The following is a 27305-nucleotide window of genomic DNA, read 5'->3' on the forward strand; positions in this document are numbered from 1 at the left end:
GTAGCATGAGTACCAAATAACAAGTACCCAGTAGGCATCATAGCCGATTGAACTAGAAAAGTAAAGCAATATGAAAAGACGAAATCACATAACTAGCGGTCAAGAACGGAAGGCTAAGTAACACTGGAATGAACACAAGTGTAAAAAGATCTAACTAAATTAACATAAATAAGCTAACTACACCTAACTGGACCCCCCATAAGCCCAGAAGGCACACTCGTGCGCAAGTTTAAATAAAAACCTGAATGGACCCCCATAAGCCCGACGAGTACACATAATAACTATAACTAAGGAGAATAAAACTCAAGGCCAAAGAACATCGAACCAAATGCTCCAAACCAAATAGTAGAATCTGACGGTACGGAGGTCGGGCCTTAAATCGAACGCTTACCAGAATTACACAAGTAGCCAATCACAAAATATAAGTAACTGAGGTTGGACCTCTAACCGGATGCTCTACATACTTGAGGTCGGACCTCTAATCGGATGCTCTACATAAGTATGTGGATGGTCGAGGCCGGACATTAAATCCGGATACCCGACAAAGATGTCGATATAGCTGCTGAAAGAGTCTATCTATCCATAATCATAAATACCCGTGGAACACTATCCACACTTAGCTAATCAATGTAAATCCTTGAAGCCGAATTGAAAATCAACTTTGAATCGCGGAGCGAAATTCATTGTCACCGACGTAACTCGTGAAGCCGTAACATCGAAGAAATAATGATAACTATCGTCGGTGCGAGCTCATCGTCTAGCTAAGGACCAAACTATCAGACTCAAGTCTGCTACACCAGTCTACAAGGATTTGATCCAGCCGAACGACGTCGGGGCTAAACTAAGTCCTACCGACTTCGAATCATGCATTTCTAAGGCAAACCATAGTCAAACCTAAACTAAGGCCCAACATACTTCTGATAACCAGTATTCAAACATACAAGTACTCCATATAGCAAAGAAGGTCAATTAATAACAATAAACATGCTCACAGTTACCCGACAATTCTCAGAAAAAGGCCGAAAATATAAACACCTATGCATGATCCAATAACTACCCAACCCAAATCCCAACTAATCAACATGTGGAAGGGTCATTTTAGGCTAGTAGCATTGTCAACATGGCTCTCGAAGTTTTCAGTGTGAGTTGATGCAATTAGGCGTTTTAACTTTAAGTTTAAGGCTAAGTTTGACTTTAGTCAACATTCGAGTAAATGCGCTCGGTTGAGAATTCCGTCAGCGCGGCTAGCTCCGGAATGTCGAGTTTGGTCTAGTTTGACCCTTCTTTCGTGTCCTGAGGTTTTCGATATTTTTTCGAGCCTTTTTGTGATTTTTGACTTAAAATGGCAATGTAAGTGGGACCCACATTTTTCTGAGCTCTTTTGTGGTTTCTGATGTCATCTTCTTGAACTTTTGATTGAAAATGATGGTTTAAGGTTCATAAGCTTCAAAAATATTAAAGCTCACAAAATAACCAAACGAACGACCAGGTGACCGATCTATCAGTCCCAACAAGTCATAAATGACATGGAATCGCTATAGAAACGCTCTAAACGATGCACAGAAGATAAAACACTAAAAAGACAAGAAGGGTCATTACATGAGGCTCCTCTCTATCCTGGGCCGGTGCCGCGACCCTACCTCAACCTCGGGGTCAGCGTCTACCCCAAGATGGGGCTCTTGGTGCATCACCGCCGGACGCATCAGCTCGCGTGCGAGGCATCCTCCAATAGACTCGATATCATATTATCTTTCAACGCGAATCTAGTCGAAGATAATTTGTTCACCTTTTTCATCCATGCAATAATTATTATATGATAAACAAATTATCAACAATATGATCATTTTGTTGGTCTATTCCTATTATACAAGTCTCTCTTCATTTTGAACAACACCACATATCCACCAAGAAATATGGTTGTCAGATCACCCACCCAACCAGAGTATGATTTTTGATTTGCTAATCATTATTCACTGATAGAGGACAAGCACTATATATACTCGATGAAATTAAAAACCAGTCTTACGATTCTTCTACTTCATTTTATTTTCTTGATCAGCAACACAACACAATACTCCTCATAAAAGTATATATATTCATCTTCAAGAAGAAAGATAACAACATTCCAGGATTTTTCAGATAGGAAATCATCATTGCTTTCAAAGTTGATGACCTTTGTACTATTACTATATAACAACAAGAAGAAGAAAAAAGTGCTTGCTAGTTGCTAACCTCCATCTAATCGTATATACAGAGCAAAAAAATTCCATCAGATGGAGGAAGAAAAAAGAAAGCCATGAGGTTCCTACACATCTAACTATGAACCGAAAAGACTGCAAAAGGCTTCCAATTATCTTATGAGATGCATCTCATGGAGTACATTGTAACAGGTGAGTCTACGGCAGGCGCATCGCCATAGACCCTGGCATGATCACTCTCCAGGCCATAGTCCATCATCGGACGGTACTCAAGATCTTCATCATGATCGTACACAAATTCTGGCATCCCAATCTCATTCCTCCTCACATGTTCCCACAGATTATCAACCCTGCTCACATACCTCAATTTCCCATATAACCTGTGCACATAACTCCCAGTTAGATCTCAAATTGGATCCATTCTAAAATAGGTTTCCAAAAAAAATGTAATGTGTCTTAGGAATTGACATTCTTACCCTCCGCTGAAGATGAAGCGACCAAATGTGGCAAGGAAGAGCCTGGCTTGAAGACCAGGGTGAAGAAAGTAAACAGCCTCCAGATTCTCTCGGACTTTCACCGGAATCGCATCGTAGAACGATCGTAAAGCTGATACTCCGGGGAAATTCTCGCTTTTCTCCACATCGGTGTGAACGTACACCACGGCGAACGGCCTTTTCTCAAGTTCCGGAAAGATCTTCTCCGCTAAATACTTGTTCACAACTTCAACACTCAGATTTCTAGCTGATTATCCACAATCAAAAACAAATCCACAATTCAGACCAAAATCTCAACAAGAATAATCAAGAAAACGATACATAAAAAAAAAATAGGTTACCAGGAAAGAATTTTCCGATGATGCGCAAAATTTTGCGGCCACGTTTATCTCTGCCTTGGATCTTGAATATTTCGAGTTTCTCAATAAGCTGTTCTTGTTCAACTTCTGTAAACATGGTTTTTTGAATCTCGATTGTTGCAAAAGCAAAACTCTACGTTTGTTTTTGGATGAGATATGAGAAAGAAGGGCGGAGAGGATTTATATAGTGAATGAGGAAAGGAGAAGATGGGCGGTGTGATGAAAGAGAAATGTTATCCATTTAGGGAGGAGGAGAGGAATACTAGGGGAATATTCGTAAGGATCTTCCGTTTTGTAGGTGGGACCGAATTCTTTTCCTTGTGTTTATCATTGAGACACTCCCCGTGATCCACTGGATCACTCGTGGGACCCGTTCTTCCGGATTTTGGATCAATTATTTGCCCTTTCTTTTTTATCTTCTTTTTTTTTCTTTTCTTTATTCCCTACTATTATTACAGTCCATTATTTCTCGACTAGAGGGTAGTATTATTAATGTATAATCATATGATCTATCATTAATTAGATGACACAATTCTCGTTTATCGAAAAAATTACTGTTTTAGTTAACAGTAATTTAAGTTTAGGAAAAGTCCTTTAGTCAGAATTGTCTTTTACCTATATTATGTTTACCTTTTTGAAATTTGTTGTCTTTTTCATTTTAATATTTTTTAATTAAAAAATAAAAAATATTAATTTACTTCAAAATTAAAAAAAAATACTTAAAATTCTGACCATTTATTATTATTTGTAAGTTTATTTCTTATTAATTATACACCAAACACAAAACTATAAATTGTTAAAGATAAAAGAGGCTACTAGACTGACTTTTGTGATTTTCTTATGCCGTTTTATCTTCTTAAAAGACTTCTTCTTGAAATATTATTAGTTCGTGGAGGTATTATTTAATTAATAATTAATGTTTTTTTAGTTTAAAGAGTATTTTGAAATTTAATGAGATCTATTTGATTACATTAAAATTATTTAATTATTGTATTTTACTAATTTATGTATCATATTTATGAATTCACATAAAAAAATTATTTGTATACAAAATACAATGAATGTATCAAAATCATTGTATCTTACTAAATTATATCTCGTATTTATTGAATAATTATTAAAAAAAACATTATACACATCACAATGTATATGTATGATTCATTATAATATTTCTTTAGATTAAATGATTCATTGTAAAATAAATTCAATGATCCATTATGGCAACTTTCACATATAGCAAACAAAAAATTCATATTTGTATGTTATAACAAAGTTTGCATAATTGCGCTCCATAGCAAACATAAAACTGTATAATTCGCTATACATATACAATTGTATAATTCGCTGGCCTAAATTGTATAATTCGCTGGCATATTTTGCTGCAATTGTATAATTCGCTATCCTATTTCACTGCAATTGTATAATTCACTGCTTATTTCGTTGCAATATTTTATAAAATTTGCTTTGCATACAATTGAATCGAATTAAAATGTATGTATATTGCATAATTATAAGTATATAGCAAGAAGATATATGTCTGTCTCTCGCTTTATACAAAAACAGAAACACAATATATACACTTCTGTTGTATAAAGCTAGAGAAAATTGTATTTCACTGCAATTGTATAATTCGCAATTGTATAATTTGTTGACCTTTTTCTCTGCAATATTTGTATAAAATTTGCATTTGTCTACAATTGAATTGAAGTAAAATGTTTGTAAATTGTATAATTAAGTGTATAACGCGAAGATATATGTTTTTGCATGTGTATATACAATTTTCTCTCGCTTTATACAAAACAGAAACAAAAATTATACACTCTTATGTGTATAAAGCGAGAGATGCAAGAATGGGAGAGTGGCGAGCGAGACTTTTGGTAGAGAGGCGCCTGGCAAATTTTGGCTAACGTTTGCTATGGAGCACAATTAAACAAATATTGGCTAACATTTGCTATGGAGCACAATTAAATCAAACACTAGCTACTCTATTTACTTTAGGTTATTAGTTTGCTATTATATACAATTTTCCCTAAAATAAATTCATTATACATAATATTATTTGCTTCTTAATAATCAAATATTATTCATTATATCTTTACTAAAAAAATTCTATGTATAATGATGAGATAATAAATTATATAAGTAATATAGAAATTTCTTGAAACCATATAAAAAATGACTTCTCATTTAAAATTGGGAATTGATTGTTGATCCCTCGAGAATCATTATGTTGGACTATAAAATACCTAGAGAGAGAAGGTTCTCGTAAGTTTCTCAGTTATGAAATATTCCCTCGAATTCATATTAATTGAATTTGTAAAAGAATGCATACTTATTAACAAAAGCAATCAAGGATATAATTTAAAGGGATGAAAGTATATAAACTTTGACTGAAATTGTTATAATAATATCAAACTTTCAAAAGGACCTTTTGCAGTATTTAATAGTGTGTTTTAAAGGTATATATATGCCCACGTACTGGACATCAGAAATATTGCATCATTATAAATAGTATGTGTCCACTTGAGCACGATATGCTTTTAAAATACACTATTATATAGTGCATGGGATAAAAGGTTCTCCATAAATTTTGATATCGTAACAACAAATTCAATCAAAAGTGGAGTATTTTCAAACTCTTTTCCCTAATTTAAGCCATAAAATTTCAATATTGCCCGTTGTGGAATCATAATATTAGTGTAGTTTATCTTTTTTAAAAAAAATAGTGTAGTTTTTCCTTTAGAAAATATAAAATTGTAATAAATAAGAGGACAAATATGAAAAAAATTCAAACATCCATCTTGAACTTTGAACAATGTAAAAAACTTAAAGAGATCAATTAATATGGAATAGAGGAAGTAATTTTACTCGAGTCTCCCGTTCATCCCAAAATTCTCGAGCCGCCGCAAGCATCTCTCTTTTAACCATGTCTCGAACTCTGATTCGCTTTTTTATTAGGTTCGGTTATTGCTCTCACACAATTATTACTCTCTCTATTTATTTTTATTTATTAATGTTTGACTTAATATCCATTAATAAAATAATTATTGATATAAATATTTTATTAAACTATTCATGTTAAATAATGTTTGTATTAAGTCTTATTTAATACTGAGAATAAAACACACAATTTTTTTTTCTTTTCTTAATATATTAAAATAACAAAAATAATATTTTTTTAAAAATAAATAACAAAAAAAATAATTTCAAAAAGGAATTCTATATTTAATCATATAGAGCATCTGACTAATCATAGACCACTTCACTAATTGGTGAAACAACTCTCATGTTAATAATGAAATAGTAATAACGCACGCACTCATATATTATTATATCACATATAAAACAAGCAATCTTATAATAGTATTAGAAGAAGGCCTATTATTCAAACTGATGAGAAGAATTAATTTCTTGAAATAAAGTATGATGTTATAAATAATCTTCACCAATAAAATTACGAAAGAAGGATTGGCCACTGTCTCAAACGTATGTGCTAAATTTCTTCTCTTTTTCTTTTAAATCATTTGATTGGCACAATCTACGGTATACTGCAAGAGTAAGTTTGTCTCTTCATAACAAAATTCCATTTAATAAGAGAAATTTTGTTGTTAAATAAAACTAATAAAATAATAAACACTTTTGTGTTCTTTGGAAGTAGTGGGTATAATAATTAAGTAAATGTTGCACAAACTTTATACGAGTGGTTTGTAATTTGCCCATAGTATTGTACTATAAAACAATGAAAGAAAATCACCCACTTTACTTCTCCTTGTTTTTTTTCCCCATGAATTATCACAGTAATCTAAAAGGCTAATGTGTCAACCAAGATCACAATCCATGGGCTCAGTCAATCATCTGGTTTTTATTTTAGGGTAAAAATGAATATATTAAATCGGTTGTTATTAATTAGAATATTGTGTCAAGTTTAATAATGATGATTATTGGTTTTCTTTTAATGTGAGGATTTAATATAACTAATAATCAATAATTGATTTTAGATTTGAAGCATAATTTGTTTGATAGTAATATATACAAAGGTATATTAACATCATTATAAGCATAAAGTTTATCCATATATGAAGGAATATTGATTGTATTGAAGTGTTAACCTAATAAGGGAATACATGGGAGATATATATAGGAGATATAGGAAGGAGTACTAATCCTAATAGGACTAGGATTAAGGAGTACTAATCCTAATAGGACTAGGATTAGTACACAGTAAATACTAATATTATTTAATACTATTTATTTAATACTATCTGTTATTAATATAGAGCCGGCTTCTTTAGAGATAATTAGTGATGTTGCAAATTGCATTAGAGAATGATCCATGCCAATTGCCAAACAAGTTGATTTTATATTCAAATTAAGGCACTAGCAAGTTGAATAAGCTATTATGTTTGAATAATTCAAGTCAAGAGAAGGAAATTCAATTAGAAGAAAGAAGTAAAGACAGAAAAGTTGAAGCATAAGCCCGAAAAAGAAATATATTAGTAAAAGTAAGCACTAATTTCCCTACCTTTAGTACGGTGTTGACCACTTTTATTGAAGATAATGATTGTACATTATTAATCTTGGTCCCTAATTAACCTGCATTTTCTAATACGTTATTCCAATAGATAATAATTAAACAAAGCCCAAAAGCACTACAACATAAGAAATGGAAAATGATGAAACATCAAATTATCATATTGGAATATTTTCAACCATATGGAATTAATCATAACCAAATTGGCAAATACTGCTTTAGCACGATTATATTTTAGAATAAGTAGTCAATTTTGGTTCATAAATACAAAATATATATATATATATATAACACAACTAGGTTACAGTATTTTCATGATGCTCTCGTGTACGGGTTCCCTTCTTTGTCCAAGATTGACAACTTTGAACGGAAGATCTCTTAATCAAAGAGGTAGAAGGTTCGCAACCCTTTTTTGGTCGAGTTTATAGCATAAAATTTGTCGATTTTTTTTATAGGGAAATTTCATGCCAATTCGTTTCATGTATTAAATTATTTTGTTAAATATAATATTTGAATGTGCCATATATAATGTCACACTTGAACAATTAGAAAGATGAATTCACAAATAAAATTAAAGTAGAATTTAGAGTAAAATTATTACAAAATTATAGAGTGAAGAGTAAAATGAGTAATAAATAAGATAAAATGAGAGAGTAAAAAAAACACCATCTCATCGAATCAAAATTTACATAAAATGAGATTTTTACTTTACTTAATAAGTTAACAATACAACAAAATTTAAGCAGCAGTTAAAACAAATATTATATTTTAACGGACAATGTAAGTACATAACATAATATAGATAACAACTATCAACCTTCCAAACAATGCAAGAATACTATTCTAGATTCAGAGTTACAGATGTAAACTTGGATCTAATTATAATTCTTATCTTTTATATTCAAGATTACTTAACGTTTAGTTTGTTTTTTCCTGTTTTAGTGCAAATAGTTAGGATGAGTTCACTAACCTTTTCTATTAACTTTGGTTTAGCTAATATGGCTTATGGTACCCACGAGTCGGTTAATAATGATCTCCCACATCGGACGGATGAAGACAACGTTCCAGGAAGGAGACATATAATAATCGATAGCAGATAGCGAGGAGAGTTATCTTTGCGCTTGGGGCAATGACGCAGCTAGTGAGGTTCTAACCGAGGCGCGTCTATTGCTGGTTGAAAACTATTTCCAAACCCCCTCATTGGCCTGGGTTTTGCCTGGGCCATTGAGAATTTTTGAAAGGGCTTCCCTTCTGGGTTAAGCCCTACAATTCTAGTCTAAAATTTTCATGCTTTATTAATTCTAATCGATTGTTCGAAATCAATGGTAATCATATCACAGTTCATAGTAAAGTATCAGAGAAGTAGCTTTCGATGTCATATAGCATATGAAGGTAATTAATGCCCGTAAACGTCATCATTCGATGGTGACAATTTAGAAACAAGGAATCACTCTAAGAAAACAGGGCAAGAGGAAATGAAAACAAAGGAGAAGAGGAACATTGAAAGAAAAACGGAATAAATGGAAGGAACAATAAAACAGATATCTTTATTATATACCCAATCATATTGGCTTTAAAATGAATGATATTTAAGCAAAAGTTTTGCAGATGGAAAGGTTGTGAAATCACTCCTCTAGGCTGGCTAACAAATTCTAGCAAAGGTGTGAAACTAAAATGAGAGGTTAACTGAATTAATTGAAACTTCAACTATACCAAATGCAACAAACAATTGTAAATTGCTATCATTCCGTATGCTCTAAAGCAAAACGACCAGAACTTCAAAATAACGTCATTACGATCTCTAGCTACATCTTTAGTGAAGGTATTTTTAAGCATGGAGCTATGAATAAGCCAAGTGCTTTGCCTGATGATGAAAGGCTCTACAAGTACCAAACATGGCTAAATACACTACTAGCTCGAAAATTCCTCCCCCAGTGAATTAGGAGGTATATAATCTGATTCCTCATCTCTGTTTGACATGTTTCTTTGAAGAGGCACGAGATGACTGTTGGAAGACTGGACTATATGTGTGTTGCTGAATAATATTGATAAGAACGAAAGTATTTGCAGCCAAGAACAGCAAACCTGCCACCCAGAGTTGAAGAAAGACATTCTTTCCTTTAAATTCAAGCAAATAACCCCACAATAACCAGTGACCCTGAGCTGCCATCCACAACAAGATGCAGACCAGTCCTTTTCCTCCGAGCTTCATGTTGGTCCATGGCAGGATTAGTGGCAAGAGACAGAAGAACCAAACAAAGTATTGAGCAGTCATAACCTGTCAGAGGAAAAGAACGTTATCTTGCTAAAGGAAAATCAAGCTAATATTCACTGATTCTCAACATAAAAAATAATCAAGCCTTGCCGACAAACCTTGTTAAATGCGACAAATGCCACAGTCTGCACAAAGAAGCAAAATGGAAAATCTTGTGCAAAGCGGAAAACAAGAACTAGCTGCACCATAATCTGAGGCAGAAACGAGACGAGCTTTTCCAAGATAGATAACTCGTGTTCATAGTGCAGATATATATGGTAGAAATAAATTGAGAAATTGTGCCTTGGGTCTGTACGTGTGAGATGATAGAGCAGTGCTTCATGCAAGAAATCCCAGCCATATAAAAAGAAGAAAATCCCAGTAAGGAGAAAGAACAAAGCTCCAGAAATAAGCCCAAACATTATCCTCCTCCAGGTAAAAAGGCTTGTTAAAAAGTTGCATATACAACAAGGATCCATAAGCTTTTTACAGCTGGAAGTCTGCTGTGACTTGCTTTTTCTAGAACTCCAATTCACAAGAGCAGGTTTTGTACCATACTGGAAGAACAAGGGATCAAGAACTAAAATGATTGGAAGAGCATAAATTATTGGATAGATCCTCATGTGGACGACAAGCCCATACCAAAATGCAGCTTGTACTAAACGACCTGATCAGGGAAACATCACCAATATCAATAGAGCGTGAAGATTTATAACTTCCAAAGAAAAAATGAAACCACAGTTCCCACTAACCCAAGTGGAAATACAGTTATCTGACCCAAAATATCGGAGGATTCTTGGAAAAATTCTCAATTAAAAAGAGTTTGTTGTGTAACCCTATAAAGTTCCAGAGATTAACATTCTCGGTTTCTACTTTCCCTTTAAACTAGAGGTTCACTATAACTTCAAATTGCATAATAACTATGAAAAGAAACAGAGGTAGACTCAGGGCAAATTTTGTTTCATGCTTTATTGAGAAATCAAGTAAAAGAAGAATATTCAGCTTACACTGATTGGTTGCTAAAACCTCATTCACTGTCCGATAATTTTGGGTTGGGCCTATACACCTAACCCTGTGGAGGAGTGGGAGAAAGACTCAATCTTGATCGGTGTTCAATGAGAATACCTTCTTTTTTACAGTTTCATCACTTAAATCATGATTCCCCTAAATACTTCCCCTTCCATCTGCCCCCCTCTTTACAGTCATTTACATTACCCCCAATAATATTTAAGGTAGATTAAGGAGACAGGAACCATTTTGAAAGAGATAATAACAGAGAAAATAGCAGTAGGGAAATAAACTTACATTGAAAAAGAAAATTTTAGGAGTAAGTTCTCAATATAACTATATTAAATGTAATTAGAAGGTAATGGAAGTTTTACCATTCATTAGACATAGAATAATCCAAAGGATTATGGCGCAGATGATGGGCTCACAATTCCCACGAGTTCCAATGGTAAAGGTAAATGGATTCAAAAGCCATACCATCACCGAATAGGTGCATAATTTCTCAGGCACCCCTCTTAGCTTTAGAATGGCGTTGATAAGAAATCCCACGAGAAGATCTGCCGCACGAACTCAATGTAAGTTTCACTAAGCATATCTGTTTTGGAAACATAATTAAGATGTCTTCTAAGAATATCAATTATGCATTTTTTGCAATAAGAAGAGACAATAAACCCACATACAATGGTGCAAGTTCAAAAGCTATTTGTCTACTCTTAGATTTGATCATCTACAAGTTCATGCCCCAATCGACAATTCATCCAGTCTTTAGTTATACATCCACACAACCCCAAAGATTGCCAATGAAATCTAAGCAGATAGAGATGCAAAAATCTCTTGGAAACCATATACAAGGAGCATTTGTATGAGGAAAAACAAGAATTCCAAATGAGTTGATTAAAAATGGAACCTTTGCATTGTCTTGAAATTAGAACCTAACAAGAGCTTAATACAAAGTATCTGTCTGTTCTCACAAATAATAAACCCAAATCATACGAAAATTGTGAAGCTCAGACTTCTTCAGCATTCAACGGGAATAAAGAACCCAAAAAATTAAAGGGACAAAGAAAGAAAAAAAGAAAAAAGAGAAGAGAAAGGGAAAATTTTACCTGAAGCGGAGAAGATAAACTTTCCCCAAGAAGGATGAACGAAAGAATTGGGCACAAGAAGAAAAGCAATCAAGGGTGAGTAACGATATGTAGATCTTTGATAAGGGGATTTTCCGGCAGCAACTAAAGCAGCTGCATCTGAGAAAACAAGATAGTCCACATCTGTGTATCGAACCTCCATATGGGTATCTTGCCATTCTCCATAGATTATCAAAAACACCCTAAGAAATGCTGAGAATATCAGCAGCGACTTCAGATTTACAGTCACCATCATTCAGGAACTGATCGCTCAATACCCAAAACAACAGAGGAAGGTCTTTTTATTTATTTTTTCTTTTTAAAAACAAAACATTATGACTTTCCACAATTCTGTTTCAATTATTTCAAGAATTAAATTTCACTAAATATAAAAAATTTACAGTTTGGATCTTGAATAGAGTCAAACATTGAAAGCAAAGTTAATTTTGAACTAAATCAATCTAGTATTGAATTTGGGGGTTTCCATGTTCAAAAGTAAACTTCTATTTTAACTTATATGGACTACAATATTAAACTCAACATTCAATTATGCGCTCTATTTTTGCTTTGACACGATTATTAAAATTTCAAAATAAGAAATGATTTGTATTTTTTAAAAGAAGTTAAGTATTTCAATTGATGTTCTTGATCACAAAATAATGAATATTAGTATTGATAAGTTTAGAGAAAAAATTCCAAGTCAGTTCCTCCTTAATATAAAATAGATTTTAGCTAATATACATTGTACACTAAGATGAAGAAGTGTTGAATATTTTCAGAAGTCACCATGTACTCTTTGAAATTGACTCCTTGGTTAAATTTCATCCAAGGTTTCAAAAAAAGTTACCAGCTACCCATATTTAAAAAAACAACTACAAATGCCATCCAAGGTCCTAATATCTACCAAAAACAACATCTCTATCCCATAAAGGTTGTTGAGTACGATTTGCTTACTCATATCTTGCCATTAGATTGTCCTCACAATGGGTTCAGATTAGGGTAAAAGTTATCGCCAAAATTTGGCATAGGAAAAAAAAGAAAAAAGAAATAGACTTTCAGGGGGAAATTGGACATGTACAACTTTAGAAGAAAACATTACCAAACATTGTGGGTAATAGGATTTGCTTGATATATATACTCAGAAGATGATCCACTCGGATCCTACACTTTATCATACTACCTATTCAGTTTTACTAACATAAGAAGGTAATTACATTATGAAACTAAGTAAATACCAGAGGGCAGTTATAAGAATTCATAAACTTAGATATCATAAGAATATATGACTGTTGATCAACAGAGCTCATTTAGCCTCCGTAAGTTCTTCTTTCATATCGAAACCAGACAGTGCAGCCAGCTCTGAAAGCTTCTTCTCTCCGCTAAGAACCTGCCAGAATATTATAGTTATAAGGTCCCTCACAGCAAGATGTTCATTTTCTTATTGAACGTGTGAATGACTGGTGCCTTTTGTATAGGTTACAAAATATTTTTCTAGCATGAAGAAGGTTCTTGCTCACCTCCCCATTGATAACCCATGTAGGGAACCCTTCGAGTTTTGCTTCTTGACATGCATTGATCATAGAAATTCCCCTCTTAAGTCCATAAGGAAAGCATTCTACATAGTCTAGTAACTTTGCTGCTTCTCGTCCAAACATCTTGTTGCAGTGACACAAGAATAAACCAATTTAGTACAGAATACAAGCAACTCTTACCTATACTGCTAAGTGCATGATGCAAATCAGAATTTCTAGTGGGATCTTTAAGGCCATTTTTTATATTCTTAAAGATTAGTTGCAATATTGACAAACAGTTGGGGCCAGAACTCTGAGTATCTGCTTCTGAACTTTAAAGATTAATCCACAGAAGCTCTTAGCCAAATTCCAGCACCAGTATATGAAAGAAGGAAATATAAGGGTCTCTCTTTTTCCCTTTAATGATGCTCTTACTTATTTTACGGAAGACGTTAATATTCAACCCAATAGTAGTTGATGCATATTCATATTCTTCCCTACCCATATCATGTTTTGTCTTTTCCCTTATAGAATGTTACTTTAGGAATGTAGCAATCAGACAACGTGGCTGGAGTCCAATCAACATCCACGCTTCACCCTACCTACATCATGTCAGATTTGATAATGGGGAAAGATTTTTACTTTCCCATTTTCTATGTATGCAAGTATTTCTTTCTCTGAATCTCACCATTTTTTTTTGCCTAATGAAATGATGTCACTATGCCATTGAGGCGACCAAAATGGAAATAATTTTAGAAAAAAACATCATTTTCATATGCATTTTTTTTTTTTGAGAAACCCATCAAAATGCAGTACTAAGAAAGCACATTTGCAAAAGAAAGAGAACCTGCTTTTGTTCCTGGCAGTGAGAACACCAGAAAGCCCCATACATTTTTGCCCCAATTGAATGCAGGTGTTTCGCTAGGGATATAGCAAAAGGTGTAGACTCTGATGTGATCTCTGTTGTGAAGTATTCCATCTCAGCCAGAGCAGAACTGCAAAAGATGGGAAAAGGATTTTGAGTAATTGTTCTCTTGAATAACGTGCATGATCTTTTCACCAACTATACATTTCAGATGATCTAGAGTTTTACCTGTGACTAAATGACTGCACATCAAGAGCTTTTCTATCTTAAAATGACCAAGATATCTTGTTGCTGCTAAATCTAGAAACTGAAACAAGCTTCTCTTACTTGCTTTAAGATTGTAGCTTAAATAATTCATGGAAAGTTTTTATATAAGTTAATGTGATTATCTCTGTAATCAATGCCAATCAAACATTCACTACTTAATGCAAAAAAAGAAACTCTTGCCTATTGTCCTTTCAATCCAAAGACACTTTGCCTAATATCATCCTACAATGTGTAAATGTGTACGGATTGTTTACCCTGTGTTTGTAGGCTGAGAGTCACTGTATGAATTGTTTAGGGTAGAAACCACCAAGAGAACTATAAGTAACTGTATACCCACATCTTTTTGCACCTCTTGAAAGCCCAAACCCTGTATACAAAAGAAATATCTTTGTCACTACCATTGCATATAGCAATAGAAGCTAAACAAACAAGTCTGTAGTAGAGATAACCTTCATACTGCTGATGAACAAACTAAATGACAATAAGACAGAAGCTAAACAGTACGGACAAAATTCCCCAGTGAACTTTGTGCTTAGGATGTACAAGAAGTATGCACTGGCAGCTGCCATGGAAGTAGTTGTTCCAAGTAAAACCAAACGCCCATTAGCTTCACCAATTCCAAGAGGCCTGCTTTTCTGGCCCAATTGTATCCCAAGTAATGCAACTACTCCATAAGCAACCATACCAATCAATGGAAGAGGAACACCTGGCAAATGAAAAAGGATGAAAACTGAATCTCTTTCCAAACATATTACCTGCAATATAAGTGACATACTGCCTTCAATTTAATGATTTTCCAATCTGTGTCTTTCAGATCAAACAAATACAGCTTACAATGTAACAAAATTAGCACTGCATTAGTTATTAAGTCTGACAACAAAAAATACACTACTATATATTAGAATGTGTTACCTCCTCTGTGATATGTATGATTACTATCAAAAGGAGTTATAACATTTTGTTAGAAGAACAATTCACCCCAGTGTTTTTTTTCTGGACAAGATAAAGGTCAAACAATTCACCTGTGTGTTATGCACACTATGCACATAAAGTATATGAGAGATTTACGAGCAATTAGAGCCCAATCAGTACGAGGATTAGGTGTTGCTACTTCCAGGAATTGGTTTATGTTGAGGCCTCACCACTATGAGATAAAAGGGGTGCAACTTACAGCAATGTTTATTGTCAACATCTTCTTGTCAAGTATGTTGGACCAATTGATATTGGTTTTTCTAATTGTGGCTCCACACTGGAGTTTTGTAACCTCAATGCAATCAATGTGTGCCGGCTTATTGTAACACTGAGATAGGGAAAAGTCCTTTGATTCATCAATGAGTACTGGAATTGGAGTGGGTGGAAATGACGGTGACCTTATGGAGGCGAATTGGGTACAGCACAGGTTTCTCAGTCCGATTGCATTTCTAGGCATCCCATTCATTGATAATTCAAACCATCTACCTTACAGAGTCTCATTTGAAGACAACCGAAGATCATGTAACTTAAAAAAAGGCTATTATCAAACATATGCTGGTCTAATTAACAATAGATTCCTTCAGCTAATAACATCTTGTATTTAGTAAGGTTTCTTGAAACCAACTTCATTTTATGTCCTAAATTAATGTTTTAAACAAGCATAACTTACTATCTCCATGTACAACAATAACAACATCTACGTTTTCCTAATTAGTTGGGTCAGCTATATGAACTGCAAAGTTAACATGCTTTGGATGGAGTAGTATTGGGATGGGGTTATCCCCGGGGAAACTCTGATTGTGCGAGCTTGCTCTATAGCTAATTCCAGGCCCGGATAAAGGAGGAAGGTTACGCTAGCTTGACAACCCATATAGAACTAATCAATTTACTACAATTACTTGCAATACAACAAATTTACTATCACCATTCAAAAATAGAAGCTTTACCATTGTCATCTTTGTATGTTTCATTACAGAGGATATGTTTTCAGAGATATTATACTACATAAATAGATGTATTCCTCTATTTATTCTTCCAAACAATTTTTTCTTCCAAACAGATAAAGCAATCCTATTGCATTACATGGTCTTCTATACAACAACATTACCTAATGTAATCCCAAGTGCTGTCTGGGGAGGGTGGTGTACCATGTACATCAGATCTTTCTCCTACCTCAAGAAGGTAGAATTATGTGTTCTCTAAAATGCTTAAAAAAGGGCTTCTTCAACTTCTTAGACAAAATAAGACACTCAATTGGGGTAATAGGGATAAAGATTATTATGTCTGGTACGTACATAATTCATAAAGAGAATCAAACAAGAGGCTAGTCATAAAAGGGAGACGTGAATTGGTAAGACTTTGCCAAAACCCTAAATAGAATTGTATCCAATCACTTCTTCAGGTTCCCACCAATTTTACTTGTACAGATGTGTTAATATCTTCATATTAAAATCTATTTTCTTTTAAACAAAAACTTTAGATATATACTTATAGAAGGTTACAAAGATAGTCCTAAAGCAGAAAGTTCTTTAAAAGTCCAGATTTCCTAAAAATAGCACGGGATATTACCAAATACAGCTGAGTAGCTGCTGTTGAGGATGTCTCCACAGCTGGCACCATCACCAACAGGACAAAATGCTTCAGAGTTAGTTAACTTGAGGAACGTCAAGTAAGAAGTCTCAAGAAACCCAATCACACCAAGTGCTGCACACCAATTGTATGCTGAAATGTCTGTATCAGCAGGAGTATCTGGCAATACCACCTTAGATTCTGATTCTGTCTCTGCATCTCCGACCTGCCTTGATGAGCAGTTCACTCGAAGCAACAACAGTCGCCGAACCGAATCTCTCTTTAAGAATCAAGCAATAAAAATGTCAACATTTGAGGAGAAGAAAAAAAAAGTGAATCTTGAAGAGATGAAGAGTAACTGTACCTTGAGTTGAACGAGAGAAGATATGGAATTAGAGCGAGATGGAAGAAGATGAGAGGTCTGGGTTGGAAAAGGAGAAGATGATACGCCGATGATACTGGCCATCAGCTCAGAATTGGATACCACCGGCCGTGAGTAGTGGTGGTTTGACTAGCTCTGCGGTGGTTGTTGGTCGTTGGTTGAAGTGCAGAAAATGTTGCTCGTTACTGAATACGGGGATTTGGACCGGAACAAATTTTGGGCTCTGGCTTATTTACACAAAACATCCTCTGGTAAACTGTTTAGTAAGCCTTTGAACATTTTTGGGCTTGGAGTTCAATAGGAAAGCAAGTGAAATACTTAGTTATTACTGTCTAAATGTAATTTAATTTCTTGACAAAAACGACCTATTGAAAATAATATTTTTTATTTCTTTTGTATAGGTTTCACTTATGAGATTAAATTGAGTATGTTATTGCTTGTTATTTAAATAAAACTTGAGTTGAAACAAAAATATTGTAAATATATAAAGATTTTTTGAGTTTTGAAATCAATATTACATAGATTCAAAATATTTTTAATATTTCAATTAAGATTAATTGCTTCAAGTATTTATGGACAAATTAGCAGAGAAAATATTGCTCTTGCTAATTTTGAGTCACGTTAATTTTTGAATCAAGGTCTGATTTTTTTCTCATTTAAGAAATGTTATATCCATCTCGTCAGGTTGCATAAAATTTGATATGATTAGTAAGCATCCACATTTGAAGTTTGTGAAAGTGTATGTATTGGAACCTGAACTGAACTTGAGAAAGTTGAAGATTTGCAAGCGTAAATCAACATTTCACTTTCAAAATACATCTTCAAATCAACATTATTTATAACTTCACATAAAATTTGTGTTTACAAGTATATTTACATTACAAGAATAATAAAACAGTACTTCATGCTCACAAACAGTGTTGTTCACCTTCATGTTACAAGTGTCGTTTGCTCCTAATCTTGATTTTTCTTGTGAAAAAAAAGTTTGTGGTATTCAATCAATAAATTATATAGTTTTTAGGATGCCGACTTGCCAAGTGATGTACATTTTCCCCAAAATTACTTAATTATCAAGAAGGAAGGCGACCTTTTAAACTCATTGTTTACCACAATTCTTTTAAAAGATAATCAAATTTGAGTTTAATTATGTACATAAAACTCTATAACTATTCTCTTATTCCGTTCTATTACTTAGATATTGTTTGAACATATCTTGCTACTTTGAAAACATAACTCATACACAACTAAAACACCTAAAGTTTCAAATCAACTTAACGAACATTGTTTGGTTGTAAACAGGAATGGTTTTTGGTTATTATTTGAAGATGAGTTTTTCAAGTAACTAACAAAATTTATTTGTTTATTCAAGTGAAATATATGTCAAAACACAACTTCAACTTCTAAATACCTTTTTTCAACTACAGTATTTCTTATTTCTTTTTTGAATTTCACTCCATTCAATCCAAGTGTCTATTAAGTCTTTTTTGTTGGATTTTTATTTGCTCTAATTTCTCACCATAAATAGGTTTTTCCTTATAGGAAAATGTTTTGGATTGACTAATCCTTTTTCTGGTAGGAAAGGTTTAAAACTCTGTAAATAAAGGCATGTTCAAACTAACTTAATTAACATTCACTATGTAGTCTTAAAGGCTTTGAAAGTTTTGGTTAGGGGGAGAATTTGTGGATCACAAGCTTGATACGTTGTCACTTGTGTGAATTTCCCATGTATTCGTGATGAATTGATTGAGGTTGTTTCTCTCTGTATTTGTACTTTCATATTTATAATGGATTGCTCATCTCCTTTGTGGACGTAGGTGGATTGACCGAATCACGTTAAATCTTTTTGTCTTTTGGTATATTTCTCGTTGCACCTGCTTATTTTTTATCCTAACATTTTTAAGGACTAAAACCAGAAAGAAAAGAAGTTAAAAGTTCACTTAAGAAACAGAAGAAGCTAGAACAGAATTTGCATGAAATGTGAGCAAATATCAATAAAGAGCACTCTTTGAAGTTTTTCATTTATTTCCAAAACTTTAATGTTTTCAAGTGAGTGCGTCTCATCTTTTTTAGTTCAAGTTTCTAATTTCTTATGTTAGTTTCCCACATCGGAACCCAAAGCAGGACTCGTACGCAAGTATTCTGTAATAAAAGCCAAACACTTACAGAGAAATCGGCATACCTTTCTCGGCCTTTTGGCTAAGATCAAGTGTAGTATCTGTTCTTATCAGTTTAATATCTGATATGTGGGCCATTGGTTCACACGATATTAACTCAATTTTTTAAGGGAAAGGATCCATTAAGGCAGCTTGCTGCCTGGGTTCTTGCGCGTCGCCCATGCGTTGCACTACTGCACGGGCCTGGCGCACCCCACCAATTCAAGTTTAAATTTCTTTTGGTCTTTAATTGTTTCAATTTATTTTGGTCTTTAATTTCATTGTGTCTGCGCGATTATTGGAATAATTTAGTTCTTCTTACTGTAAAATACAGACATGATACTCTACTAGTCAAATACCTTTTTGCCACTTTGTTTTTGGAAAAGCTCCATCTATTAGGTAATTCTACCGATAGACTTGTACGGAGGGAGTTAGCATTTGCACAGGAATGAATATAATGTCACATTTGTACAGGAATGAATATAATGTCACATTTGTACAGGAATGAATATTAATTTGTCATAGTGACAATGCTCAATGTCCTCCTTTTGTAATCCTTTTTGCGTAGAATCTACTGGTAAGGGTTGTCATGCCAGCTATGAAGGAAATTCTTGCTACAAAAAAACTGCATCTCATATTGACTATGCTCGTCGTATATAGCAGAAGCCTAATAACTTTCTAGTCTTTCTCGTAAGCATACCTTTCTCGGCCTTTTGGCTAAAGATCAAGTGTAGTTTTTATTCTTATCAGTGTTATATTTGAATCATTGATTACTAACTTGACTTTTTGACAGGAAGAGATCATTATGGTGGCTTACTGCCTGGCCTCTTTTGCGCGTCGCCCATGCGTTGCACTATCGCACGGGCCCCGTGGAGGTATAATATTTTGTTGGGCCTTTTCTTTGCCTTTCCTGTTTAGTTTAGTTTAAGTATTCAATTACGCGGTTAAGTAAATTTATACTATTTAATTATTCATCAGATTATATTATTTAATTACTAATAGCTATAATTTGCTATAATTACCACTCAGGAGTAACATATATTAATCATGTGGACTGACTTCGAATTTGTATAATTAGCTATATTTGTATATGTATAATTCGCCAGAATATACAAATACATATGTATAATATACAATTATTTAATTTATATAATTCACCTCTCTCCAACTCTCTGACCTTTTCCGCTTGCCTCTCTCCTCGCTCTCCCAGTCTCACTTGCTTTTTATACAAATGCATATGTATGCTAATATAATTATTAACCAATATATACATATATACATTCACCTCTCTCCCACTCTCTGCCCTCTCCCACTCTCTGCCTTCTCTCGCTCCGCCTCTCTCCTCCCTCTTCTAATCCCGCTCGCTCTTTCCTCTCTCTCTCAATCTTTCTTGCCATATATAGAAATACATATGTATAATATACAATTATCTAACCAATATTCATATTAATTCACCTCTCCCCTTTTTGCCCTCTCTCTCTCCTCTCTCCTCCCTATAACATGTAGCTACGAATTGTAATTATCAAACTAAAATTGTAATTATCAAATTATATCTATGCAGAGTAATTAGGCTATTTTAAGTGGCTATATGTAAAAGTTTCTCATTATTTATTAATGAGAAAATAGTCAAAAGCCCCTCCAAGCTATTATCGAATTCTCAACTACACACTTATTCTTCACGGGGGTCCTATCACCCCCTGAACTTTTTAAAAGTGAAATATCTACCCCTACAAACTCACGCTTCCAGATTTTTATTAGGTGGTACTCACCACGCGCTGCCACGTAAGATTACCCTTTTTTTCATATAAAAAAAGTAATTATTCTTTTATATTTTCATCTCCTCCTTTTTTCTTTCTTTTCCCTTCCTCCATTTCTTTTTCCTTACTCCATTTATTTTTCTTTGAAGCTTCTGCAGATTGATGAGAGGACACCATGACTATCAAAACTTCAACCTTCACCAAAATTTTAGACACTAACAAATTTCGTTTTCTAAAAATAGAGACAAATAAAAAAGTCTATCACTAAATATTGCTTCTTCTTCTGATACTATCATGTTCTCAAAGATTGATTTTTCAAAGAATCACCAGTAAATGATACTTGCTTGCCGGGATAAAGGTACCAAACTTGGAGGGACTACTATTGATTTAGATTTATCAATGTTTATATGAGAAACTTGATTTATATATACAACAATTGCAATAAATGAGTCTTCTTCATCAAAGGGTTTGTTACCCAATGATGAATTCTTCTCCATTAATTGAATCTATTACTTAGTGAACTCCTCCATTAATAACTAGTCTAAAGTTAAATTCTCTTGATTTTGAGCTACCAATAAATTTTCAAAGTGATGAAAAGGGGAGATAGAAAAGTATGTGATTTGGTGATGAAATTGACTTAATGATGAAAGCCTAATGAGGGCGGTAACCTGGTGGCCGAGTTGAGCCACCGCCGTTGTCTAATCTGATGATGAAGATTGAAGGGAAGAGATAAAGAAGGTAAAAAATAAATAAAAGGAAACATATTTTTTTATAAAAAAAATAGAATATTAATATGAAATAAATTAAATATTCATAAAGTTAATATTTTAATTATCTTTTTATCCTCACTCTCCCAAAGAGAGCGAACTACACCTTTGCTACATCAGCTTTTAGGAGCAAATAACTCCATTTTAAAATAATTCATGAGTGTAATAGAACACTCGTAAAGTATAAGTGTGTAGTTAAAAATTGAATATAGATTGAGGGATTTTTGGCTATTTTCTCTTTATTAATTGAATGAAGTAATGCACAGAATTTGTAATTACGTGTTTGACCAAATTCCTGAATGTATTATGGGCTAGTTTGTGAGAAGTAGAAAATTAACAATCTAAATTAAGTGTTGGATACGTCATGTTCAAACATTTTTTAGTAATAATTGGGGTAGTAAATACCATAGTTGGCACCTGTATATAAATCATAGTAATTGGGAGTAGTAAATACACCCATAATTGGCACCTGTATATAAATAAATCTTAGTAATTTGGGTAGTAAATACCATAATTGGTACCTGTATATATTATTATCCAATAAGAGAAAAAATGGTATCTGACCTCTCCTATTAAAAACCATTAAATAAATTAGGCATCCCTAAATACAAATTGATTCTAGACAGAAGTCTAGATAAATACATTTATAATCTTCAATATCCTTATAACGAAATTCCTAAGCCACTTAACAGGTTTTTGGTTCACTTTCAGTCTTATCTTTTTTTCTTTTTGGAATTTCAATTTTTTGATTTAGTATAATGGTGCTCTTCCATGTATCTAAAAATCAATTTTTTATTATTTAGAAAATATTTTTAAATCTAAATTCACCTTTTAATCCATTTTGTTACTCTCTTTACTCTCTAGTTGACACAAATAAAATCAGAATTTTTTTTAAAAAAATCAAAATTGCATCTAATACAAGAACGTTGTATGTTATTGATGTATGTTTGGTCCATAAATAGTTTGGTCTAAAAGTAAAAAAAGTTGGTCCTATACTTTGATAATGTGGTGCTCATTTTATTTTTCATTTGCACTTACAAAAATATTTTAGAATCAGCGAATTAAATCATATCGAAGTGAGAAAAAATCAAACCCAACTTATTTAATTTGATATTTAGTGTTCGCTTTTCAAAATTAAAAAATTATATTTTTTAATATTAATATATAATATAAAAAAAAAACTATCGAATTCATTCGGACCGATAAATCTAATCTAATTGTTAGAAGAATCTTTAACAAGACATTTTATTACTGATCGAGAGGTCAATAATAATATTAAGGACATTGAAAAGTGTGCTTGTGGATAAAAGGAGGTTAGACTAGAGGATAATTTTTTTTTTATAAAAAAAGTAGGTCCATTTGGAACTTATCCAACCATAGCATAATCCAAGTCACTCTCACATCATTATCTGAATTATTACAAGTTGTGCAAAATTGGAATTCACATACATAATTCTTCTTTACGTGTCTATCTATCCATACACTTAAAAAGACCCTCCTGTCTTCACCCATAAATATCAATCTCCCTTTCATTTCTCACCATCAACACAATAATTCAAGAACTTCCACAGGAACAAACAATCATGAGAACTATTTCCCTTCATTCAACCTCATTTTCACTTCTTGAGTTCCATGGTACCAAGAATTTGGCACACAGGTATATTTGTATTCATTGAAAATTTTCGATTGAGTTCATTTTTTTTTCTTCCAATGGGTGTTTCTTTTAACTCTGTTTTGTGATTTGAATGCTACTAGCAGCAGGATCAATAGATCGGTTTCGTTGATTCCAATGGCGAGGTCTCAATTTCAGCCTAAAAAAAGACGTGACATTGGTACTAGCAATAGAAATCCAAGTTTTAGGTGGGTTTTTGAGTATATCTAATATATCCCCTGTTTTTGTGTTATTTCTCTGTTTTTGGCTTTAAAATGGGTGTTTGAACAAACAATTTTTGTAGCTGGATGGCAACAGTTGGAGAGAAAGTGCACAACTCCACTGTTCCTACTTCTGTTCCTGTTCGAGTTGCACTTGAATTGCTTCAAGCTGGCCATCGTTATTTAGATGTCAGGTAATGCAAATTTATGTACGTGACATAATTCGTATTTTGAGAGTCAAACAAAAAACATGCCCTTTAAATATAAGGAAGTTGTTTTTTTTGATTTATACTATTTCTTGCAATATATGATCAGAACAATTTAATTTTTTTATCAATCGTTAGTATGGAAGAAACAATATTTTAAACATTTTTTTTGCGCAGAACTACTGAGGAGTTCAGTGATGGGCATGCTGCTGGGGCCATAAACATTCCTTACATGCTTAGAATTGGCTCAGGTTTGATTATTAGTAATTTAATTTTTCTCTCTTTTTCTGAGTACTCGATGTTAACAATATTTAAGTTTTTCAAATATTTTTTTTACAAGTGTCCGTGGCGACCATGCATGATAGATTTTTTTACAATTGTCATTTAGTTCTCAAAAATTGAAATGGTGGCAATTATTATGCCTGGTTTCTACTTTCCAGGTGTCAAGAATTACATGTAAAATGTATTTTGTTCATCTTTACTTCTCTTTCAATTTTCTTACTTGCTCATAAACGGAGGGTTATTTAATTATATACACATGACTCAGTTACAATTCTCTGGTTTCATTTTTATTTCTTTGAAAATATTTTGGCAACTTAGCAAACATAAATCATACACAACTAGAGTTCCGGACCAACTTAAAGAACACTGTATAAGAGTGATTTTTGGTTAGTCTTTGAAGATAAGTTTTTCAAGTATCTTTTTTCCTTCTTACGAAAATGATTATTTTTTTTTCAAGTGAATTGCATGTTTGAACACAATTTTAACTTTCAAATAACCCTTTTTCAACTTCAACTTCAACTTTAAATACTATATTTTCTAGACCAGAATTTGCATGAAATGTGTTCAATTATGAACAAAGAGTACTCTGAAGTTTCATTGTTTTTCACGGTAATGTTTTTATGCTAGTGCATCAAGTTTCTGTTCTTCTTTGAGTGGTATATTAGTTTCCCACATCGGAACCCAAAGCAGGACTCGTACGCAAGTGTACTGTAATAAAAGCCAAACACTTACACTGGAATTGGCATACCTTTCTCGGCCTTTTGGCTAAGATCAAGTGTAGTATCTGTTCTTATCAGTTTAATATTTGATATGTGAGCCATTGGCTCACATGATATTAACTCAATTTCTAAGGGGAAGGGTCCATTAAGGTAGCTTGCTGCCTGGGCTCTTGCGCGTCGCCCATGCGTTGCACTACTGCACGGGCCTGGCGCACCCCACCAATTCAAGTTCAACTTTCGGATTGTTTTTTTCTTACTTTCTGTAGTTTTTTACCCTAGATAGTTAAAATCAAATTGACAACTAGGTATCTGTAACAAATGCGTAACCCAATAGTAACAGTTTCTAGCGTTTTTGCCTCTGTATATATGTGGTGGTGCAGGGATGATAAAGAACCCAAATTTCTTGGAGGAAGTGTTGGAACAATTCGGGAAGGATGATGAGATTATAGTTGTAAGTCCACCGCAAAACTAGTAGTATATGATTTTATTTTAAGCTTGAATTTCATGAGGTAAGGAATTATCAATTTCCTTTTTTGCTTATTAATATCTTTTGTTGACTACGCATTACAGGGATGCCAGTTGGGTAAGAGATCATTTATGGCTGCAACTGAACTTCTTGCTGCTGTAAGTCCCTTGCATACTACAGCTTTAGAATAGAAAATTCTTGAAAATGAAAGTAATATAAATAATCCTAAAGTAATTTTGGCCAAAAAGTAAAAGTCCTAGAACGTGTAAAAGATTGAATTGTGATTATAATAAATCGACACATCTCATTAATTGCATTCTATAATTGTGCAGGGATTTACTGGGGTGACTGACATTGCTGGTGGATATGCTGCGTGGACAGAAAGTGGACTTCCGATTGAGCCTAGAAAGCATTAATTGCCTTTTATTTACTCACATATAAAAGGGTAGATTTTTAAATAAGTACACCAGTAGTCAACATGGCGAAATCAATTCCCTTTCATCACGTCAAAAATTAAAAGGAGCATCTTGCAAAATCTGTTGTATAGTAATTTATAGCAGGTGATGATATCCGATGTGGGAGAATCTGTATTGCAAGCAATATGTGTAAATATTGTTCTCCTAATTCTGCTATAATAAATAATATTTGCCTGAAAGGCCTCTCATCTGCTCATAATTTCTTCCCTCTACCAAAATGGTTGCAATGTTTGCTTTCATAAAGAAATTATGAAGTAAAGAACAAAGTTGTTAACTATCCGTAATCTTTTTCAGGAGCAGCTCAAGTATATTAGTGATCTAAAACAAAAATCAAATGGGGCCTTAAAATTTGAATCGTTAATAACTTTTATATAATTGATTTTTTCTAGTTTTCAATTAATAATATAACTATTTTTATTTTAAATTATTTCTCATGAGATACAGTACTCTAAATATGTCAAATTTCTTCTAATAATTCCTTCATTTTCATGAAAAGTTTACTTTTTCTAGAAATAATATTCAAATATTGTGTTAAAAAATAATAACTTATAATCTGTTATTATTATTAAAAACGAGGCCCCTTAAATTTGGGGGGTTTAAAACACTTGTCTTTTCTTTAACACTATCAACAAAAATTGCAGACTTGTACTACTTTTTTTTGTTTTTGTTTTATGTTCTTCGGATTAATTTATAACAAGAAAAACTAACAAGCCAGCTTTATTTTACTTCCTTGCTTGGATTGAAAACAAAGATAAATAAGTAGACGGTAGGTACATATAGATTAGGTGGTCTAATTGATCAACACACAAGGAAAATTAAATAATCTCATTCTTAAATTAAGGAATCTTAACGAATAACAACCAGATGGAAATGATTAAAAAGAATGGTTAGGCATTTGCAAATTTGAATTTTCTAGTGTGAAAAACATTTACACAATCAATAATTAGGATAACTTTTGCATATAGCCACTCCAAAATAGCTTAATTACGTTTCATAGCTATAATTTGCTAAATACGATACTTAGCTAGGCGAATTGTATGTGTATAATTGTCAAATAATTGTATATATATATA

General features: G+C 33.2%; 4 protein-coding genes, 3 non-coding genes and 1 pseudogene across 8 annotated transcripts; 5 read left to right on the forward strand and 3 right to left on the reverse strand.

Annotated features, from left to right (window-relative positions):
• Positions 1–2075: 2075 nt before the first annotated feature.
• Positions 2076–3265, reverse strand: LOC107008737 (ganglioside-induced differentiation-associated protein 2). Its single transcript, XM_015207884.2, has 3 exons — positions 3034–3265; positions 2675–2939; positions 2076–2578 (listed from the first exon to the last, which is right to left on the reverse strand). The coding sequence occupies exons 1-3, from the start codon at positions 3146–3148 to the stop codon at positions 2356–2358; spliced, it is 603 nt and encodes a 200-aa protein (XP_015063370.1). The 5' UTR covers positions 3149–3265; the 3' UTR covers positions 2076–2355.
• A 5428-nt stretch (positions 3266–8693) lies between these two features.
• LOC114076211 lies at positions 8694–8845 on the forward strand. Its single transcript, XR_003577085.1, has one exon. It is a non-coding gene; the product is annotated as a U4 spliceosomal RNA (small nuclear RNA).
• A 401-nt stretch (positions 8846–9246) lies between these two features.
• On the reverse strand, positions 9247–12406 carry LOC107009188 (GPI mannosyltransferase 1). The gene is made up of 4 exons (XM_015208469.2): positions 11951–12406; positions 11219–11401; positions 9956–10503; positions 9247–9860 (listed from the first exon to the last, which is right to left on the reverse strand). The coding sequence occupies exons 1-4, from the start codon at positions 12222–12224 to the stop codon at positions 9546–9548; spliced, it is 1320 nt and encodes a 439-aa protein (XP_015063955.1). The 5' UTR covers positions 12225–12406; the 3' UTR covers positions 9247–9545.
• Positions 12407–13049: 643 nt separating this feature from the next.
• LOC107011763 (thiol-disulfide oxidoreductase LTO1) lies at positions 13050–17806 on the reverse strand. The gene is made up of 7 exons (XM_015211391.2): positions 17517–17806; positions 17153–17432; positions 15061–15317; positions 14866–14978; positions 14327–14474; positions 13486–13623; positions 13050–13355 (listed from the first exon to the last, which is right to left on the reverse strand). Exons 1-7 carry the CDS (start codon positions 17616–17618, stop codon positions 13272–13274), a joined length of 1122 nt encoding a protein of 373 aa, XP_015066877.1. The 5' UTR covers positions 17619–17806; the 3' UTR covers positions 13050–13271.
• A 1903-nt stretch (positions 17807–19709) lies between these two features.
• LOC114076203 lies at positions 19710–19905 on the forward strand. Its single transcript, XR_003577080.1, has one exon. It is a non-coding gene; the product is annotated as a U2 spliceosomal RNA (small nuclear RNA).
• A 478-nt stretch (positions 19906–20383) lies between these two features.
• On the forward strand, positions 20384–20567 carry LOC114076208 (annotated as a pseudogene).
• Positions 20568–23694: 3127 nt separating this feature from the next.
• Positions 23695–26431, forward strand: LOC107011817 (thiosulfate sulfurtransferase 16, chloroplastic-like). Of its 2 annotated transcripts, none has more exons than XM_015211470.1 (7): positions 23695–23868; positions 23970–24071; positions 24167–24277; positions 24467–24540; positions 25671–25741; positions 25861–25914; positions 26089–26428. In XM_015211470.1, the coding sequence occupies exons 1-7, from the start codon at positions 23795–23797 to the stop codon at positions 26170–26172; spliced, it is 570 nt and encodes a 189-aa protein (XP_015066956.1). In that variant the 5' UTR covers positions 23695–23794; the 3' UTR covers positions 26173–26428. The 2 variants fall into 2 exon arrangements, with proteins under 2 accessions (XP_015066956.1, XP_015066955.1); XM_015211469.2 differs by having other exon boundaries at positions 23697–23868; positions 23967–24071; positions 26089–26431.
• LOC114076206 lies at positions 25316–25510 on the forward strand. Its single transcript, XR_003577083.1, has one exon. It is a non-coding gene; the product is annotated as a U2 spliceosomal RNA (small nuclear RNA).
• Positions 26432–27305: the final 874 nt, after the last annotated feature.

Source organism: Solanum pennellii, chromosome 2 (genome assembly GCF_001406875.1).
Source record: "Solanum pennellii chromosome 2, SPENNV200".
Classification (NCBI taxonomy): domain Eukaryota; kingdom Viridiplantae; phylum Streptophyta; class Magnoliopsida; order Solanales; family Solanaceae; genus Solanum; species Solanum pennellii.

Excerpts from the sequence above, each read along its gene's own strand:
- LOC107008737 (XM_015207884.2), bottom strand. The coding sequence starts at position 3,148 with ATGTTTACAGAAGTTGAACAAGAACAGCTTATTGAGAAACTCGAAATA. Across the intron at positions 2,940-3,033 it reads CATCGGAAAATTCTTTCCTG|CTAGAAATCTGAGTGTTGAA; the intron begins GTAACCTATTTT and ends GTGGATAATCAG. Across the intron at positions 2,579-2,674 it reads CGCTTCATCTTCAGCGGAGG|GTTATATGGGAAATTGAGGT; the intron begins GTAAGAATGTCA and ends TTATGTGCACAG.
- LOC107009188 (XM_015208469.2), bottom strand. The coding sequence starts at position 12,224 with ATGATGGTGACTGTAAATCTGAAGTCGCTGCTGATATTCTCAGCATTT. Across the intron at positions 11,402-11,950 it reads GTTTATCTTCTCCGCTTCAG|ATCTTCTCGTGGGATTTCTT; the intron begins GTAAAATTTTCC and ends TTCGTGCGGCAG. Across the intron at positions 10,504-11,218 it reads TATTCTATGTCTAATGAATG|GTCGTTTAGTACAAGCTGCA; the intron begins GTAAAACTTCCA and ends TTCCCTGATCAG.
- LOC107011763 (XM_015211391.2), bottom strand. The coding sequence starts at position 17,618 with ATGGCCAGTATCATCGGCGTATCATCTTCTCCTTTTCCAACCCAGACC. Across the intron at positions 17,433-17,516 it reads CTTCTCTCGTTCAACTCAAG|AGAGATTCGGTTCGGCGACT; the intron begins GTACAGTTACTC and ends TGATTCTTAAAG. Across the intron at positions 13,624-14,326 it reads ACTGCCAGGAACAAAAGCAG|ATGTTTGGACGAGAAGCAGC; the intron begins GTTCTCTTTCTT and ends CACTGCAACAAG.
- LOC107011817 (XM_015211469.2), top strand. The coding sequence starts at position 23,795 with ATGAGAACTATTTCCCTTCATTCAACCTCATTTTCACTTCTTGAGTTC. Across the intron at positions 24,278-24,466 it reads CATCGTTATTTAGATGTCAG|AACTACTGAGGAGTTCAGTG; the intron begins GTAATGCAAATT and ends TTTTTTGCGCAG. Across the intron at positions 24,541-25,670 it reads CATGCTTAGAATTGGCTCAG|GGATGATAAAGAACCCAAAT; the intron begins GTTTGATTATTA and ends GTGGTGGTGCAG.